Source organism: Zosterops lateralis (genome assembly GCF_965231275.1).
Source record: "Zosterops lateralis genome assembly, chromosome: 4".
Lineage (NCBI taxonomy): Eukaryota > Metazoa > Chordata > Aves > Passeriformes > Zosteropidae > Zosterops > Zosterops lateralis.
The window spans coordinates 14,031,542-14,052,290 of NC_139765.1; the positions used below are offsets into that span (position 1 = coordinate 14,031,542).

The 20,749-nt window shown below is 45.8% G+C and overlaps 1 protein-coding gene and 1 long non-coding RNA gene across 2 annotated transcripts in view; one reads left to right on the top strand and one right to left on the bottom strand.

Moving 5' to 3' along the window:
• Window positions 1-746: 746 nt before the first annotated feature.
• The window catches only part of LOC310908256, an 84,289-nt gene continuing 64,286 nt past the window's right edge, over window positions 747-20,749 (bottom strand). The window contains exons 2-3 of the long non-coding RNA XR_014589819.1: window positions 1,777-1,843; window positions 747-900 (exon numbers count right to left, since the gene is read on the bottom strand). This is a non-coding gene — a long non-coding RNA (uncharacterized lncRNA). The remainder of the gene's footprint in view (window positions 901-1,776; window positions 1,844-20,749) is intronic.
• The window catches only part of AKR1D1 (aldo-keto reductase family 1 member D1), a 35,065-nt gene continuing 32,912 nt past the window's right edge, over window positions 18,597-20,749 (top strand). Inside the window, exon 1 of the mRNA XM_083859096.1 lies at window positions 18,597-18,705. Within this exon, the coding sequence (XP_083715222.1) occupies window positions 18,613-18,705 (93 nt within the window). The 5' untranslated portion in view covers window positions 18,597-18,612. The remainder of the gene's footprint in view (window positions 18,706-20,749) is intronic.

A 20,749-nucleotide genomic window follows, 5' to 3' on the forward strand; every position in this document is an offset into this window, starting at 1 on the left:
GATACAGTTTTGTCTGTTTTAGTTTTACCTGACACCGAGGCCCCAGTTATTGTCTGAGGGGAGGTGATATATTTCTGCAAAAATCAATGCACTGCATTGAGAAACCATCAACTGACTTCTGCAGGTCTGTGTCACACAGCAGGGTCTCACTGCACTGTCTAAGCCATGAGTGTTTTACATACTCTTGGTATTCACTTAAAAAATTCAAATGACAAGGCTTAAATCCCTTGTGGTTGTGGTCTGGGATCTCCCTTTGCAGGGAGAGAGGCAGAATAAACCCCAACAAGCCTGTCATGGAGACTGCATCAGCTTCATGCCAGTCTTGTCCATTGAAGCTCCATCACAGGGGTTTGCTGCACAAAGACTAAGAGATGAGCTTTGCCTGTACCCAGTAATTAAATTTGGCAGTTTCTTTCACAAAGGAAAAATGACACAAGACATCTTTAATCTCATTTCTGACTCTGCCTATCACTTTCAAGGAAGCTGCAGCAGTTTTCCTAGCAGAAAAACTAGATGCCTCTAGTTAAAAGGAAACCTGGATCTTAAAATACCACCACTAGACGTCCCCTTAGCTTCAGCCAACCAAGCAGAGGTGCTCCTGTAGCCCTGATGGCTTCTTCCAGCCACTTGATGCAACACCAGCAGCCAGGGAAGGAGCAAGGGACTCTACAGTCTCATGGTTTCTGGACCAAATTAGCTGCACTCATTATTTGTGTGCTAAAATCACACCCCGTGCTTAGGCAAGACATACCTCAATTGTTCAGAGTTGGCTGAGGAGAATGGGTCTACGCAGGCCTGGTTGCAGCCCGTTTTTGCCTTTTTGACTGCCTTGGGGAAAGCCACCAAGGTGGATCTGCCCCAGTCCTGATCCCAGCAGGTCCAGAAATTTCCTCTGGTACCCTAATGAAGAAGTAGAGGTTCAATGGGTGTAGGTCAAAGCAGCTGTCAAGGGAGCAATACCTGTGTATGCTCTCTGTGAATGGCCCTTACCTTTCAGAAGAGAAAATCTTACATTCCCCACATCCTGCCTGTGACATGAGATTAGATAAAATATGTTTAGGAGGCATGGCCTGGCCTGTAGCCCAGTTGTCTGACCACAGTAACCACACTCTTTCCTTATAAACAGGACACTGTTTCTTCTGGGTATCTGGGATTTGCCAGTTCAGCTTTATTCGGCTCACTAGAATGATTTATTTTAATTTATTTTTGTTGTTGTTGTCATTGTTGCTCTTAATGAATTTTCAAAAATCAAAGCAATGGCTGGGGAACACTGTTCAAAACCACTGATTTTTCTGCAGCTTTGGTGAAACATGGAAAAATCAGCTTGAAGTGGGTTTTTTAGCTACCAGAAGAAGTTCTCAAGGAAACTTCTCTGAGAAATGCAGTCATCTTCTGAGACTGACACTCACCTGCAGCTTATGTCATAGCTCACAGAATGAAATCATCGCCATCACTTCAGGCATTTCAAGCTGGGACAGAAGGACCAGTTGAGACCTGAGGTAAGTTCTGCTCTAGCAGAGTGTCAGGAGCATACAGTTAATGACCCCAGGGAGGATTTTCTTTCTGGTCCCCAGTTAAAGCAACAACCACTAACCTCCTGCCTAATAGTTTTCACTCCTCATTCAATAACCTCTATGTTTACATTACTCATCATGTAAATTGCCTGGACACAGTCACAAATATTCCATTAATAATGACCACAAGATTTCCTGCTGTCTTGGTGTGCTCAGGTATCCCACAGCTGACTCTGGTCCACACCTATAATTGCTCACTGACCTGAGTGAGGCTGTAGAATCACTGCTGCTCCCCCCGCTCTGGATGGATGGTGGATCACAAGCACCTACTAAGAGAACACAATTTGTTTGTAATAAACCTTCTCAGTTTCTTCCATTCTCACATATCCAAGCCTTGCCACTTATTAAATACTATCAGTCAGGACACTCTTAGGTGCTTTCAATCTGTCCTGGTATGGTAAGAGTGGTGTTTTCTGTCTTTGGCCAGAAGGGCCTCTGAGTCACCTTCCTCAGAAGCATGAGTTGGCTTTCTTCTGGTTCTCGCAGGAGTTCAAACATTCTGCATCAGAGCATATGTAAAGTATGCACAGTGGAGTTTTTGTGGGGTTAGAGCAAAAAGTAATAACTTTTAAACCAGGGGAAGGGAGGTTCAGAAGAGGTGTAAGGGCCTGTTTTCCAGCAGTAGGGATGAGAAAGCAGAGCAGAGGGGGTGGTGTGGGACCTTGAACCCTGGACATCCTTGAGGATAGGTCATGAAAACAGTCACGAGAAACATTCGCCTGCAGTTGATTCTTCTGAACATGTGCCCCAGCTCCATCACCTGTCTGTGGTATCAAAGTGCCACAGAGGGAACATTCACGCTCCTCAAATTTAAAATGAGATCTATTCCTCTGGGTACAGTGACAATAGCACTTAAGGAAGATGCAGAACCCCAGCTGGGGTTATTTTGCACAGACAACTTTCCAATCAAAAAGGGGGCAGAGTTAAACCATTTCTCTGCCAACTCCACCCTCCATAAGCATATGCCAATCTCTCTTTGGACTTTGTCCCTGAATTGGAAAGGTAACCAGAAAGCATCAGATAAGAAACTGGACACATCAAAATAGTCAAACAAAGCCTGAAGGACTTTGACAATAAACACACATGGAGTGAAGACACTTTCACACAGATTCCTTACTTTGGCGTGTAGGAGGTTCTACGGCAGGAATTTCATTTAGGAGAATAAAATACAACATTGAGAACTTTATAGCAAACTCTAGCCACTCTCTCTGGTACTTTTTGTACCACACACAGACTACAAGCTCACAGAACTGTCAACTTTCGGGAACCATACCAATGTAGGAGGAGTGCAGGAACACCCTGAATGGTAATATAATACAAACAGAGATAAGGAAAGAGGAACAACAGTGAACAAATGCAAATGCACTCTTGTTGACCAGAAAAACTGACTTGCTTCCTAGAGAAGCTGTGGAGGCACCTGAACTAAAGAGGACTCCTGAAGCAGAGTTCAGCATAGTGTTAGCCAAAAAATGTTGGCTAAATAAATTGAGTAAGAATGTCATCAACATGACAAAGCAAAAGATATCCAGAGAAGGGCAACCAAAATGTTCAGTGTACTCACGCCACTGCAAAAGGCCACTAAAACAAATGAAACGTAAAATAGTTCAGCTGTTTTAGCTGGTCAGAGAATTCATAGAGCAGTGTCATGCCAGTACAGCAAGGCCTGCCCAGGGCCTGGGAATCATCCCAGCTTCATGCCCTCAACAAAATATCTCTCCTGGCAGAAGCTGGGTCAGAAAGCAGTGGTGCTGGTGGAAATGGGCTCAGCTGTCTCAGCACAGCAGCAGGGCTGCTGCCATTTGAAAAACATCAACCCACAGACACTTACACCAGCTTCCTTCAATGGACTCAACACACTCCTAAATCAGTCTGTAACCACAGTCTCCTCTGCATTCCCTCCTAAACTGAATATAGTTGGTGTCAGGTCCATCCTTCCTCTTCTTTCCCCTCTCTCAATCATGTCCACACAAACAGACACACTAAAAATACATGCAATTCATTGTTTGTTCAGTGTAATTGCTTGAGTTCCACTTCCTAGCAGCATTCCTCAAGGCTGCTAGCTCTTCTCAAGGTTAAAATACAGACTTCCATGCTGGTCAGTTTAGAAAGGGTAGAGTTACTGCTTTACTTCCAGCCAAGCAAATTAACTGAATTTGCACACTGCAAAACCCAGGTAGGTTTGCGATTGTAGCACTAACACACAGAAAAACAGTGACTCAGCTGGGAAGTCTTTCAGGTCTTGGTGTCAGAGACTAACTCTTGGACTAATGAAAGGAATTATTTTTTTTCTTCAACCAGATTTCTCCTCTACCACTTGGATACCAGGCTGCTGCCTCTACTCAAGTGTGCAAATCTGAGCAAGCCCCCAAAACAAGTGCTAAAAATCTCTCTGGAAATAGAAGTACTACTTGTACAAACTTTCAGCTCCTTCTCCCACTTTCCAGGCAAAGGCTGCTCTTGCAGCTGGTAAGACAAGGGCTCTCCTGGTGAGGTGAGAGCGGAAACACGATGGCAGCTTATCGTTATGCACCGTCTTCAGTGTTTTGCTGAGTTAGGAAAGGACAGGACACCAAGCACATTCCATGGCACTCTGCCAAGCAGGGGCCCAGAGGGTAAACAGAAAGTAATGTGCAGGATGCAAGAGCTTCTTTAAAAAAAGTAAGAGGGGCACCAGATGGTCACTGAAATGATCCACAACAGGGGAATGCAAATGAACATTTCAGGTTCTGTTCTAACACCTTATTAAACATACATGGATGTGTGTCTTAGGAGCAGGCTGCAATCTGGGAGAGCCATGTCAGGCTGAGATTTTGCAAATAATCCATCTCCTCCACAGTCCCTGGTGAAGTTACCACCTCAGCAACCGGCTGTCCTGCTTCTTCCAGTTGAGCATAATCACCCCAATAATTTTTTTTTTCCCTGATTAAACTGACTTCCAGTGCCATTACAGTAAATTACCACAAGCAGGTTTTGCTCATTTGCTTTCTATCTGTGGACTCATATAACAGCGTGCAAACCCTAACGAAGGGCATTTGTGTGCCAGTGAGGGTCGGTACCGCAGTTTAACAGAGAGCAGCTTTGTAAAGGAGAACAAGGCTACTGCAGTGTGCTCTAGGGCTCTGACTTCCTATGGCCAGCGCCGGATTTCTGCTCCCTGTTAATGAACAGCTGCTGTTCATTCAGCCATCGAGGTGGTCCGGTGCGGTGCGACAGGCCGCTGTGGGACAATTCGGAGGGGACGCACTGCATGCAAAGTCTCCTCTCTTATCTGAACGCTCAGCGTGAACAATGCCCAGCCATCCATGCATAACAACAAAAAACTCAGGAAGTCATACAGCATCCCTTGGGTTTCATGCTTCTTAGTTCAAAGGCAGAGTGGGCAAGAATAGGGCTCTGCCTTTCAGAGAAATGAGTTCTTTTAGAGCCAAGAGGTGGCCATCACAAAATCTGTGTCCCTTGAGTTGGGGATTCCAGAAGAGCTTTTGGGCTATTATGAAGTCTCCTCATCTCATAGGACAACACAGGACTTCACTCTCCCATACAACACCATAGTGTTCCTGTGATTTTCATTCAGTGTCAACAGACTCTTAATTACTTAATAGAAACACATTTTTAAAAATTTGAACACTGAAATGAAATTTCAAATGACAGAAAATTTCATGCCCCCATCCTGACTTTCTCTATAGAGAAGCATGTTCTTTAAGAGGTCACAGGCTAATGTCTTGAGAGCTGCTATAAGGCACCACATACTGATATAATAAGGAGCCTGAGTTCAGTGAGGCACAACAGAGGGGCTGCCTGGAGTTCACTTTGAAAAGTCAGGTCCAGGAAAAATCTTTTCCTCTTCACCTTTTGGGAAAAGAACCAAAGTTTATCAAGCTTTTTCTATCATGATTTTCTACAACTTTAAACACTATATAATGCATTTTTGGAGGAGGTATGAAAATGAAAATAAAATATTAATTGCAGTCTGCTCTTAATTGCTTTCTTAAGCTAAAATAACACAAAGGTCAAACAAAAAAAAAAAAAAAAACAAACAACAAACAAACAAAAAAAACACCCCGCACTTCAGGCTGAAATAAGAGTCCAGGCACATGCACTAGTTTACTGGAAACCTGCTTAGATACACTGCTTCAATTAAAAGGGTGCAGCTCTTTTTTTACACAAGCCTCTAGAGACAGCCTTGCCTAGGAATTGCGATGGGGACAGGAGGCTGAAGGCCAGCCCAAGGAAAATCTAGCCATGTGACCACATAACCTTTTGGGCTGTCCTTTTCTTCCCAGCTAGCTGTCCATCCTGTCTGGGAGCCTGGCTGCCTCCCTAAGCACACGTGAAGAGTGAGCCGTGCTCCCAGGTGGTGTGCTGCAGCTTCACTGGCCTCAGGACAGCCACAATCAAACCCCCCTTATCTTTTTTCTCTCTCCCTTGAAAAAGCAAACAAAACCTCCCAAGCCTCACCAAAGCCATTTGCCAAGCAGAAATGAGGCAGAAACCCCTAACAGAAAACATTGCCACAAACTAGATAACTTACAGGCTCAGGAGAGAGAAATGCAAATATACACATGGCAATTGCTCTATCCCTTTAGTTTCTATTTTCTCACCTTTACGTTTTGACACAAGAAATAGCCAGCATGTGACAGTAAGGTCAGGGTATCTCTGGTTACAGCAGTGCCTAAGAAGCGTTGTTCTAGTAAAACGACACCCTGCACAAGCCACATTATATAAAAAGCAAAGGAGGCACAGGCATGGGATACGAAGCACTTCAGACACTACACTTAAATGATGTGACCACAGCTACAGGTCCTGCCCAAAAAAGCAGAATCTCAGCCCATGCTGAACTTGGCATTGCAATGGCAAAACAATTAGGGATAGCTGGAGAGGCAATCCCACTCCTGCAGCTGCTGAACTCATGTAGCCTGGGTCCCCACGCAGGGCTGATCTCTCCTGCTCTACTGCAGGGTGCTCACATGCCTCAGAGACCTCTAGTTTGAGTAGATAATGTGAACAGAACTAGGCAGCACTGTCAACATCAGCCACAGGGTAGGGGGAGAGTGAGTAGGGTGTCCTTATCCAAAGGTTTGTGAGGTAACCACTCCTCCTGCTCTGCACAGCACTCCTACCAGTGCAGCACAGCAAACAGCTGCTTTGGTTTTTGCAGGTGTCTGTGCAAGATTTCACATCCTCAAAGTGTCCTTCTCTTTTCTGTTTGGTTTGAGTCCTCAAACTATTGATTTTTACCCAGTTCCAAAGAATCAGTAAAAAAAAATTAGTGTAGGTTGAGCAAATGTAGCAGAGACTCCCCAGAAGGTTCATAAACTTTTCACTAAGCTGGCCAGTGCTTCAATTTTCTACCACAGTGCCTGAAAACAACTTGCCTGCTTTCCCATTTCATCAGGAGGCTACTGCATAGCTCTTACACTGATATTGCAGCAAGGACCTTTTGAAGCTGCTGATTGGCAATGTCTTTTCTGTTTATTTTCTAATAAAAAAGAATCATATGCACTAAGCTTTCTAAAAAGCAACTGTGCCGGCACTCAGCCACAGAGGAAAGTACTGCAAAAGCCCCTGGTGCTTTTACTTAACAATAAATTCCGACAGCTTTGTTTACAAATGGGACTGACCTTTCATTCAACTAACTTTTTAAAGACAATCTGGGAAAATTTATTAGTCCAGAGTCAAATACATTCTCTGAGCAACAAACAGGTCTCTGATCCCTTTTACTTACATCCAGACATTTCAAAAGCAGTTCAGTAGACATTTTCCAGTTTTCATTTAGTGAAGGCTTATCATGGTTTATACACTGATCCTGTTCCCATTAAAATTAACCACATCCCCACCAATATCACTAGGAGGAAAAGTCAAAAGGAGTGCTCAAAACTATGTGCTCATACCAAAAATCTCAGCTTTTTCCTTCACAACTTAGACTCCCTGGACCCACAAATGAAGTTTCCATAGCATCATCACAGTTACAAAGTGCAAGAATTTACCAAAACCCCCCTCCAAAATTCCCAATTTGCCTTTCCCCCCTCCCCTCTTTTAATACAAACTTTGAACTATACTTGTGCAAAAGACCAGAAGATGTTGCTTAGAGGTATAATCAAATGAGAACCATCTTCTTCAAATCCTATTTACATTCTTGCAGGTGTTGGGAAGCACTTTACGGGACCTTTTTCCCAGAAGAAGGACTTGAGTGGCTGTAAGTTCCCAGCCCCAAGGAAAGTCTGGCTGGTGAGAAGCAGGATGAGCTTTGGCAGTTACAGGGATTACAGCACTGGAGGAGAACACGAAGGAGAAAGTTTAATTACTTTTTATGACAGATTTCAGCAAAGGCACACTCGGGCGCTCTCCTCCCATGATTAAGTTAATCACCATTTCTTTTTTCTCATTTTTCTTCTCACTTTCTACATCTCCAAACATTGGCCAGGAGGGGAGCAGCCCCAGCCAGCAAACTCAGAGGCAGGGGAATCAGGTCTACATCCAGGTCCAACTGAGCTGAGGCTTGAAGTCAGTTGCCCCCTCACCTCCCTCCCCAGCAGACAGGCTTTTATCTCCTGAAATCCCCCCTCCTCAAGTTTCTTCCCACCATCATTTACAAAACTTTCCTTTTGCTTTGATGAAAAATGAAAACCAGACTTGCCAATCCTCACTTTTTCATGAGGAAATCTTCCATCACCATGACCTGCAAATCCCCATTGTTGCCTTATTAATATTTCAAGGGTACAGTCTGTCTCACCAGTACTGGAAATTTAGGTAGGAATTATGGAGCAAGGACACAACATGCAAGACAGTGAGGATTTAGATGAGGAGAAGATTTGGGCTGTCAAGATTTATACAAATGTGTTTCTATAGTATAGATTATGATTTCTGCAGAACAGAGTATATTTAAAAAAATGAAATTGTCCTGCGAAAAGCAATAAATGGGAAAAGTACAAATAGGAGGAGACAAAATGAAGAGATTTGTAAAAGAAAGGGACCTTTGGAATACAATGGCAGGCTATAGTGAATTTAAATACCAGCCTGCAATAAACTCCGTGTAACATGATCCCTGAACACAGCCCAGCTCTTAGGGAGGTTTCAGCTACACTTTCCAGGCATATCTTTTCAACCTTGTCTCTGTCACATAAACGAACTGAAATGAACATATGTTTTAAAGTTTGTTTCTAAAATAACCAGACTGAAGCAGAAATACTGCACTGCCCACACTAATTCTCCCCCTACCTTCCTCAAGGGAGAGAGCAGAGAAAAACCATGCGTGTTAGTCACATCAGATGAAGTGCTAGAGTGACGAAGATTTATACAAAACAGAGACAAAAAAAGCCTGTCAGGTCCCAGCTGCTGGTGAGCAATGAGCTGTGAGGCCATGAAGGTGACATTGTACCAAGGCCTGCTCACCTCCAGCCTTGACGGGCTCCCCAAAGTACACACATCAGCCCTGCAAGTGTGCAGGAAATCACCAGGCACATTGCAGGGACGTGTCAGCCTCTGCAACACGCAGAGCTGAGGATGTGCACCAAGAGCACCCTGGAAATGGATTGGGCAGGGGGGGAAGGTACTGCTGCCCCAGCCTCTGTGGCCCTTTCACAGACAGAGGTAGATCACATCCAGGGCACCGTACGTAACAAAGAGATGCTTTTGCCCTTCAGAGGATGCTACAACAGTCCAAGATGTGCCCTGACAGGCTCATATCTAAAGATCGAAGGTCCTGGAGTTTTAATCATAGTAAGAACTGAAAAGGAACTACCCCTGGTATGAACAAAGCTGGTGGATGAAGGGACAGAGAGCACCCCTGAGCAGGACTTTGAGGCACAGGGGGATGAAAGGCTGGACACAATCCAGGAGTGTGAGCCTGCAGCCCAGAAACCCAAGTGCATCCTGAGCTCCATCAAAAGATTAATATTTCTCACATGACTGCAAGTAAAATGCTACCTAGAAGAGCAAACTGTGACTGCATCTACACTCATCCATTTTGTTTCTGCCCTAGACACTGAGTCCTGCAGATCCTTTTCCTGTCATGAGCTGCTTTGCTCCTTGAAATATAGGCTGAATGCTCTCCATGGGAAAAAAAAGGACATTTTACACCTTATGATAAGGAGAATTACATACCTGAAATGGAAGCTTGGTTTTTTAATGAAATTCAAGAATTCAGACATATGGATTTTCTAATAATCAGTATTACACTCACAAAAGGTCTCATTTCTCTGTTTGGAGACTTGAGGGATTTAAGAAAGGCTTATCTGAAAGACACATCATCAAATTGGTAGGAGAACCCAAACCCTCCTGTGTAAAATGTCACTTAATGAGGCTTCAATTAAGATTTAAAATACTTCTGTAAATGAAGGAAGATAGGAAGGATGAATTTCTGCTTTGGAGCTTTTTATTCACTGTCTGCCCACAACAATACTGTGCATAACTAGCTGAATTTTTGTCACAGAATTGGCTCAGCATCAGCAGAGGATGTTTAGTAATTTACTTCTTAAATGGTTAAAAAATTCAGGATCTAGCACTTCAAAGACATTTTGACTACAATGGAAAAAATTCACTTTGTAAAATCTTAGCTCAAATTGGCAATGTCTCTTTAATTAGCTTTAAAACGTTTAATAAAAGTTTTATGATACAATCCTACCCTACAGCCACCATTAATCCCACATGGCTGTGAGAGATATCACGCAGTCTACAAAAGCTGGAAGAGAACGTTTTGTTTTGTTTCCCATCTATTAGTGTTTACTAAACCAATTACAGGAGATTTAACAAATCGTGCCAGAAAAAGAAGCTGCTGCAAGCTCCCCTTATTTGTTATGACAGGCAGTCCCATGTCTTATCCTGTGTTCTAGCCCCAGCTCTGCCCCAACAGTTCTTCCAGGCTTAGGCAAACAAGAAATTTTTCACTTCTTACTATTTCCTAATCCCAAACTGGATCACCACCATTTGATTTGCAAGGATGCTACACAATGCCTCGGAGAGAGGAGGTTAACATCATGTTGCCTCATTGCAGAAGACGACAGAAGGAAAAGTGGTAGGGCAGAAGGATGAGACTTTCATAAAATGTAGATATTTGGACAAAGGCTTGAGTAAAACCTGACAATGAAGTTTCAAAGGCAAGGTGGCATGGAAGGTGGTATGGAAGTGATAGGCTGGTAGAGCTTGGCAGAATATGATAAGCATGTCCCATGAGACATCAGGAGATTTCTCAATCTGCCAATGTACATCAATGTACATCTGCAAACATCAAAAATTCAGTGGCAATTCGGGAAAAGAAAAGCAGAACATGGAAAAAGAATTCTGTCCACAAAGCAGACAAAAGAAATGCCCATTGCAAATTGGGAGCCCACCAAGAGGAAAAACCCACCCTGTGATCTGTGTGCAGCACCTTGGTATGAAATGTGGAATGAAGAGCTGAACACAGCTGTAAATCCCACCAGCCCTGATAGAACCTGTGCTCATAAAGCATGGGTGCTCAAGTGGGGCTTCACATCCTTTGGAAGCATCACTCTGCTCCCACCAGCATTTTCCTCCTCCTGGGCTGCCAGCTCCAGGACAAGGACTAACCCATGCAAGATGAGCTTATCTGGCCTTTTAAAGCACTCTGGCACACTTAAAAAAGCATGCAGATAGGCTAAAATGCATCGATGGGGTGTTTGAAAGCCTACTCTTCTAAATTTCCTGTTCCTTTGGACACAGAGCATTGCCCACTAGCAGGTAGCACCAGCAAAACCCACAATATCATCTGCTTTTAAAGCATCTACGGGAAATACCTGCAAGCAAAGAAACCAGCAGGAGGTCAGACTTTACCTGTGGGGTTTTGTTTACAAGCTAATAGTTTCTTCCTCCTGATGTTGGCTCCTGCCCAAGTGAGATGTACTTCCAAGGGAAAGATTCCCCAGTAGGGACTTGAAGCTGGAAGTGCTGGACCCTCCAAGCCTGTGTTGCTTTCATTCTTTTGAACAGTAAAGGACACAGAAAAGAGGCTGTAAGTGCCCGGTCACCGTTATTTTATCTTGAAGCCATTTGACATGTGGTGTGCTCTATGAAAATGATGTGCCTTTTCCATGCTGTCCCGACTGCAAGAAGGTGCTGGTGCAGCTCTGCTGCAATCAGTCACTTGGGCCTGCTTGCTGCTGGAGGCAAGGAAAGAAACAATGTGCCAGTGAGGCTCCTAAAGCAGGTAACATGGAAAACAGCTGTTTACCTAGTGCAAGGAAGCAAAATGATCATTCATCAGGGCTGAACAAAGAATGCCTGAGATGGACCCAAGGGAGCTGTGCAAGGTTATGTGTTAAGTAAACATGGGAGTTGGCAGGAATAGTGGTGCACTGAGGTGAATCCCTGACCATGTTCTGCATTAAAAAGAGGCAAGAGAAATATCACATTTTTCAATCATGCTAAGATCTGGTGATGAGTCTAACTCTGTCTCAAGAGCCTGATTTGAAGTAAGGGACTCTCAGTGAATCCCTCCCCTTGAATCAGGAGTTAAAAAACCCCCAAACCTCAAACTCTTGAAACACCTCAGTTGCATGATACAGGCAGTATCCTCCCACAGTAGCTATCCCTATTTTGGGTGAGGAAGAGAGGTTACACAGAGGGAGCCACCACCACTGCTCCCTCGGGAGGCAGAAGGGGCTGTCCATGCACAATCAGCTCCTCCCGAGCTGCCCCTTCAGCCACTGCTTACTCAGCCCTGGGTGCGACACACAGGGTATGTCCCACCAGTATCAGGTGGATGGCGTGCTGGTGGAAATGATCAAGGCGGGGCTTAGATTTGCAGGATGCCAAAGGAAAGGTGTAGGTGTTTGTACTGGACAGGATCAAATAGCAGGCCAGACTAACTGAGGTGAGATTTGAGGACACTTACTCAGGGCCAAAGGTTAATGCCTCCCCACATGACAAGGACCAGTATCTGAGGAATCCAGAGGCCACCGTGCAGCTACTGACCTTTGGCTGGGGATCTGAGAGGCAGCACTCACCAGCTCCCAGGTTGGTCATGTGCCAGAGCAGACAGTCAGGAGTGAAAACTAAGACACTGTTGCTAGAAGAATGTGATAAATCAGTACACGGTGTCATGGGGAGGAAATAAGCTGGCTTCTGGTTCAGTTTGCATCAAGCCCTGCTAACACAAACTCGAGCATAAAGACAGTGCCCAAAAGAGGGCAGGCTCATGAGACAGTGCCTGTATAAATGACAATGGCAAAGGACTAGAGTATTACCTTTCCAAAGGATTAGGAGGATCATTTTTTCAAACTGAGCATCTCTTTCCCTTTCCCAGCAGTTTCTGATTCTCCAAAGGAGCTCCTCATGCTCCATAGGGATTTTCAGCCCACAAGTAACACTCCCAGGATCCTTATGGAGCAACTCAATCTGAAGTGGACATCAAAAGGGAAAAGGGTGTGTTTTAGGGGTAGTACTGCTAGTAGCTGATAGTAGCTGCTAGTGCCAGCCCCTCTCCTGCTGAGCCATGGGAAACGTGGTGATATATAAACAGCCTGGCTAATTTGGCTCTCATGTTGTGAAATTTTGCTTCTTCTACTCTCTGTGTGGCTGCTGCTTCTGGTACAGCATCCACCACAGCTTCACTCAGTGACTACAACCCAAACCAGAGGGGAGTTCAACTGCTGAGTAGGGTCTAGCTATTTGTACAGCCACCCCCCACGGAGGAGCACCCCACAGCACCCAGCACAAGGCCTGTGGCAGTGGCATTCCAGGGCATGCCAAAGCCTGGGGCTCTGCACCTGTCCCAAGATGGCATGGGGACAGGGATGGACAGGGATGGCCACTGGAGGCTGCTCCCTGGGGAAGCCCCTGAGCCTCGGTGCAGTGTGAGCACATCCCCACAGCCACAGAAGTGGTGGGAGCATAATCTGGAGCAGCTGCTGGCATCCTTCCTGTACCCCAGGAGCGATCAAAGGTTTGCAGTGGCTTTACTTTTCGAATGTTACTAGAAGCAATGGAACAGCATCAAGGATACATCGGAATTTCCCTTTTATCACAGCTGTAGCCACAGAGCATTTATAGGAAGCAGAAGGGATAAGTGACCCAGCCATCAAGTATTTTCCTAAATCTCTCCACAGGCACAAGTGGCAGGCACATTTTCTCCCTGTCCTCGTGCTCTCCTTAGGGATCCACCAGAAGTGCTGTACCAGTGCTGCAAAAGACAGGCCAGATGAGGTCTTTGGAGGACAGATACTGCTTTGCAGGACTTGCAGTGAAGAGTTTTACTGAAAATCTACATATATCATATTCCCACCACTGCCAAGCTGTAAGTCTTGAAAGTTTGAAAGCAATCTTTGGTCTTTCAAAGAAGAATTTACCAAGAACTAGACCTTAGCAGACATAAAAGTTATTGACATTAAAGAAAAAAAAAAAAAAAAAAGAAAAAAAAAAAAAAAAAAAAAAGAGTACTTAAGCATTTCATTGTTTGCCAAGTATTTTACATGCACCAGTAGGAGCTGGGAAAAAAAAAAAAAGGTGTTTGCATGAAAACTGCTAGGAATGCCCATTACATCACACTTCCCAACAAAGCCCAGGCTGTTATCTTGGCAGTGATCAGCCTCATTGTGCAACAAACATCACCAAAGGGAAAAGATCACAAATGCTTCCATATGAGGAATCCCTTGGTCACTAAATGAAGGACGCATGCAGATAGTGTAAGGTACCACTGACCTGATCAGGTGACTTCAAGAAGTATATTGGGATATATGTGATTTTTATTGTGATAATCTGTGAAAATAGAATAAAAATAGGCTAATTTTTTTTTGAAACCAGAGAAGTGTTCTCCAGTTCAGCTTATATCCTTTGTGGCAGATGTAGCAAGAACTAAAAAAGCAATCTCACTTCATGTATAGGCCCTTTACTAAGCATACACAGACCTTATTTCTTAGAGTTTAAAAATGAAGCTAGAAGTTTTCCTTTATATGTGTTAGTTAATTACAGGTAATGGAAAATAGAAAATAAATATTAGTCTGGACACATGCAACCAAAATTTTGAAGCTAAATAGTTGAAAGTACACAAGTAGATATTCCACATGCAAGATGGACACATGCTATTTTATGTGAGTTATTAAAGGACTAGGCTGAAAATATGCAGACTTTAAGACCGTGTTTTAAGAAATTTTAACTAAAAACACGTGCAGAGTATGCATTCTAGAAGATAATTACACAGCATTTTTTCTATGAGCACGACTCATAGAAAAAATAGAAACTGCAGCAACATGCACTTTTTATCTAACAAATACAAGTATTATAAAAGTACTTTCAATTTTCCCTTTTATAAAAGCTCATTATTAGGCACTACAGGTCACCCACCTTTAGAATTTCACTTATCTAAATCTACAATGTGTAAACACACCTAGACCAAGAAGATTCAGGAGAATACTGTTTTTAACGTGTTCTCTTGTCCAAAACAAGTTTTTTTTAAAAAAGGGGGGCAGGAGGGGAGGGAGGGGGACAACCCATGAGTGTCCAAGAAAACATGAAATCTAAATGATGACAAGGCCAGTCCTTCTTAATCAATTACTCTTTCTCCTTCCTTCCAAGAACTGGGGATTCTATATTTAAAAGCCTCACACATTTTCTGCTGTTCCCAGGGTACTTAGCAATTTGAGATAAAATGAGTAAAAAGGTGACCTCTTTACTTTAAAAGATCCCTGACCAGTTTTGCCCAGGTAAGGAGGCCGTTAAGTACTTTCTTTACCTGAGATGTCAGCAAGTTTTTAACAGCAAGAATCCTCAAATGTCTGACCCACTTTTCCTGCAAAAAACTTAGATCTAACTTTTTATTTTTTAAATCTACTTTATTTGTGTGGAGATTCAGGGGGTTGGGAACAGAACACATATAAGATGCTGCTTTTGAAATCCCTGCTCTTTACTTAGGTTTGAGATGACTAATGCAATTCTAAAACCCTGCACCATCAAGACATGAATCACAAACCTACCTTAGTTGCTTATGAAGGTGCTTTTGTGTGATTTAAGAGCTTCACAAGAGAAGGCAAACTTGTGTTGATAGGATGGCAGCACTCATTACTTGCTAGTCAGGCCAGGCTGAAACTTCATTGTTTTTGTTTCCTAGAGAAAGAACTGAGACCACATCTGCATTTTATAAAAGCTCCTGAATTGTTACTGATCGACAATGACCAGCAGCCAACGTTTTGCCTCTAGAAACTTGCATTGTTTTGCAGTCAGAGTTGCTAGATACCGTGTCCTCGTAAAAAGTCTGGTTAAGTCATTTAAGCTCTGAAATTTAGAACTGCGCTTCCCTGAACAGCTAACAGAAATTACTAGTAACAAGAATTACATGTGACAGGCTCCAGGCTCCATTATTCAGCTTCCTTTGTTCTTTAAGGGATATTTATTATCAGCTAGAAAACCTGGTAGTATTTCTAGATTCTATGGAATAAGGGTTTTTTTCACTTAGTAACTTGGATGTGAAGGGGGAAAAATGCATTTCCCTATCTGTTTTCTGGGGTTTAATATAAAATCTGTAAAGGCACTGGAACAGTAGGGTAGGGAGCTAGAGCAGCTATGGGACTTTAAAAGTCTCATGTGTAAAAGGTGTTCACACTGTTTGCTGTCAGTTAAGGTGCAGGAGTGGAGGGAAGGACTTGCCCTCTGCCTCTCTCCAATTTCTTGGGTAAGCACATTGGCTAGTTTTGTAAGGACCAGTCTAGTAGTGAAGATAGAAATGAGGTGACTTTTGTCTGTTATCCTGATGAGTGCTGGGGGCTTGTGCCTGTGGCAGGGCAGGAGTGCCTGGTGTGGCTGGCTTGCCTCACAGGTGATGGACCACTTTGCCTGCCTGTTCCTAGAAGCACAAGTCCTTCTCTTGCCCAAGCTCCCCATTCTGTGAACTATGGCAAGTCCATCAATCCTTCTTTCACAGTTGTCATTGAAGGCTATCATATATCAGGCTTGTGTACTCCAGCCAGAGAGGCTCCTTGCACTTGCTCTTCTCCCCAGGACAGGCACTGCAGACACAGCCGTGCTTTGCTTAGCTCAGGATCACGCGCAACCCCGGGCACGTATTGCTCTCGTGCCAGAGCACATGAGTACACTGGATGTGCTCTGAGCCCAGAGCAAATGAGCCAAAAAGGTGCCTAAAACTCTGCAAAAGATGCTGGATTGAGAGGAATTATGGAAAAGCAGGTTGTGGAATGAACTTGGAGCATAGAAGTGAAGGGATAGGAATCAGCTGCTGGTCAGCAGAGCCTCTTCATGGAATGCTAGTATGGGACTGGAAATAAGGAGGTCTCTGAATGTCCTCTGCCACATCAGATTTTCTTTATTCACCCATTTCCATCTCTCCATGTGTTTGCTCCTCTGTTGGAAATACGATAGAATGATGGCTATAGCTCAGACGTGCAGCTGGCATCAATTTGTCTTCTTCCCAAGCGTGCTTGGCACAGAGAGATGAGATCAGAGCTGCTCCTGTAGAGAGAGTGTGGTAACCAATTACATGGGAACAACAGTGGGGCATGGAGGTGGTCACTGGTTTTCCTCCCTCCTGCAGGTACCCACAGCTCGCAGCAACACACAGACAGGGTCTAGCAGGAGGAGCCTGCCCACAGTACTACAGCCAGGCTGCAGTTTACCTCAACTTCCCTGCCTTGAGATGGAGCCCAGCCACCTTACTCTGCACTGTGTTGTCCACATAAAGCACAGGCTCTCAGAAAACTTCAGTCAACCTTCCAAAGAGTGTTTTACACACACCACAGCACCATACCTTTGTCCTGCAGGACATCCTAACTATCTAGAAATTTTAGGGTTGGGATCTAGCTGGCTTGCACTTAGTCCTGAACTTCTTGGAATGTTCCTAAATGTGGAAGAGGCACTTTTTCCATCTTCTCAGGAGACCCTTGCAGGTATCTAACCAGTAACACTAAAATCGTCTTGTGGTAGGGTATTCTCCAGGTAGGTTCCCAGCCCTAGCAGCAACTAACCCTTTCTCTGAATGCAAACTAGTGCACACCTGTTGATTGCAAGAACTGTGGAGATAACTTATCATGATGGATCAATTAACCCCTCTTGGAATTGCATAACTTGATGAAGTATTACCATGCACAGAAAGCCAGGTAGGGTATTACAGGAGATAAAATAATCTGCCAGGCAAAGACCATTGTTATGGCTAAGAAATAATGTTCTCTGAGGGGTTAACTTCAGGTTGATCTAAGATGACATAAAAGACCACTTCCAGATCAACTGGGAGAACTCAGCCTAGATGTCACTAGGCAGGTGGCTGGGGACAGGGTACATCTGCAGAGTGGTGTAAAAGCATGGCACCAAGCGCTTCATGAGGACCAGAAAAGACAGCAAGAGCTGTATGATGAATTTCATAAACGATATTGTCTCCTCCTGGGCTCTCAGCATTAGGAAATAGGTACATTTTTTTCCACTGTGAAGCAGGACCAGACCGTGAGGACCTTGAGCCCATTCACTGTAAATTGGAACTCACACTGAGGCAGAGAAACTACTCACCAGTCTGGGATTTCCTCCCTTTCTCTACAGTAGTGGGTTTTAACCACTGGAAAGGAGAGTTGAATACTGTTCTACACCTCAGTGAGGAAATTCCCAAGACCTGACCCCCCAAACTCCGGGATGCCGGGTGCCCTGCTGCCGGCACCTCCGGGTGAAAGCAGCCCGCGGGGGTTCCCTGGCCAGCGGGCACAGCCCCCACAAGGTGCCGGTGGCCCAGGGCCGCCCCGCGGCTCGCCCGGAGCCCGTTCCCGTGCGGGCGGCCCCGCGGGGGTCGCGGCGGGGCGGTGACGGCGCGGGGGAAGCCGGTGGCCGCGGGGCCGGGGCGGGGCCGGGGCGGTGCGCGGCGGGGCGCGGTGCAGGGCAGCCGCGGGCACACGTGGCTCAGCCCCCCAAAAAGGCGCTCCCCGGCGGCGGGAGAGGGCAGTTCGTCCCTCGGTCCCCCCAGAGCCACCGCCGGTCCGCTCCGTCCGGCCGCCGCTGGGTGCCGGTGCCCGGGACCGCGGTTGGCTGCGAAGCGGCGGCTCCCGCCCCCCGCGGAGTCAGCCCCGGGTCCGGGGCGGCCCTACCTGCCGGCACGATGAACCTCACGGCCGAGAGCCACCGCATTCCGCTGAGCGACGGCAACAGCATCCCGCTCTTGGGGCTGGGCACCTACGCCGACCCCCAGAAAGTAAGTCCGGGGGCGCCGGGACGCCCCGCGCCGCTGGCGGGGGCAGGTGCCGCCGCCCTCGCTGCAGCCCCCGAGCCCGCCTCCCCTCCTCCTCTCCTCCCGTCCCGGCTGCTTCTCTCTTTGCTCCTTTCCCCGTGCAAAGTTAAACGCCCAGCTCTACCGTGAGCCGTGAGGGCAGAGCGCGGGCCGCAGATGAGGAAAAGGTGGGAAGAAATAAGAAAAGAATCCCGCCCAGGTTGCGGCGTGCTGCAGCTGCCGCCGGGCGCACGGGCAGGGGGACCTGGAGTCGGGATGGTGCCGTGCGGCGCCCGGGTCGGAAAGGGATGGGACCCCCGGCACGGCGGCCGGGAGCCGTCGGCCACCTTGAGCCAGGAGGGACGGTGCCGGCGGCTCCCCTGCCTTGCCCCCTGCGCCGAGCGTAGATGAGAGGACGGATTTCGGACCTTCTTGCGGCTGCCCCCGAGTAATGTTCCTTTCCAAGTACTGTTCCTGAAGCAAAGACCCAAATTCCTGCATCCTGATTCCTGCGGCTCCCACAGCTGACTGCCAGTGGCTAAACCACTCTCAAATCTTCTGCATCTGCCGGGCAGGCATCCCATCCCGTCTGCCCGGCTGCACCCGCGGGGGCTGGGGAAGCACACCTGATGCTCCTTCCCTCTGCGGAGCCGGCAGCGCAAAGGCAATTCAGTAGCCACTGCCTTTTAAAGCTCTCCTAAAGTGCTTGATCTTTCATCAGTTCTCTTTTTTTGTTTGTTTGAAGAGTTGGAAAAGAGGTATCGTGGCCAGAACCTCTGTTGTGTAATAGCTGCGATGCAATGTGTGTACGACTTCACATATCACAGGGTATTTAAAAGTACCTTTTAAAAGAAAACTCTTGATTAAAGCCATTTACCAACCACTAAATGTACCATGTTGCATCAATAAAGGTGTCGAATTTTCAACAAACACTAGAGGAGGCAATGCATGAGTGATGCAGAGAGGGTGTAAGACGTCCTCAGGACTGCAGATCTCACTGTTAAAAGATGTTGGTTTACGTGGGGAGAATCAATAGGAATTCATTACTTCAGAGCCTGGGCATCGTCTCTATATCACAAAATTTTCAGGAGATATTTTCAGCTGGTGCGTTCTTTGAAAAATGGTTAGTCAAACAAAATTAAAGTCTCTAACAGGAGTTTTGATATAGCAAAGCAGAATGTTGCATAATTCAGCGTCAAAATAGCTTTGAGTGAACTTGAAGCATCTTTTTCCAGACATGTATATCATGCCCCCAACCCTCAAGCTGCAGTTTTTGCCCTAGTTTTAAATTAAGAAAAATGCAGCAGCCAGCACAAGAGCTCCCACCTTGCTGCACTTTCCGCCTGCAGCCCGGACAAGCCGTGGCCCAATACTGTGGGAGCAGGGAGCCCAGAGGGGCGAGTAACCTGACGGAGCTGAGAGAGGAGCTGGATGGGATTCCCCCTACGGAGGCAGCTTCTCGGCACTGCTGTTACTCTGCTAAGAATTCGTTCTGCAGGAATTCCGCTGTCCCATAATCAACAGAGCAACAGATATGCTTCTTCTCCCCCCGTCCTGGAAAATCCTGATGCTTCCTTCCTTTGCCCTCCCGTGGTTCGAGGTGCATGGAGCTCAATGAGCCAAAATGAATAATTTTTAGGTAAGGCTGATTTTCAGTCGAATCAGCCCCAGGTAGTGGCTTTTTTGCTTTTTGCATATACGTCCTTTGTTTTCTGCTAACAGAAAGTGGGGAGGACAGGATAATGCAGGCAGGGCAGGCATAGCTACGGCAACTCTGATTTAGAGCAATTGAAGCTGCTGTGTAACTGTACCCTCAGTGGGGATGGGTGCACAAATCCAATCACCCTTTCTCCTTCCCCCTGCCTTTGTAGGAGTTTGATTTTCTGAGCTTTCTCTTTCTACATGATAAACACGCTAGAAAGTTATGGGTGGGAGGAGGAGTTGAGAAGAGGTAGAGAAAATAGCAGCGATAAGGCACTTGCCACAGTCTCATTTTCGCAGAAGACCAGGTGAAACAATGTGTGTTTAT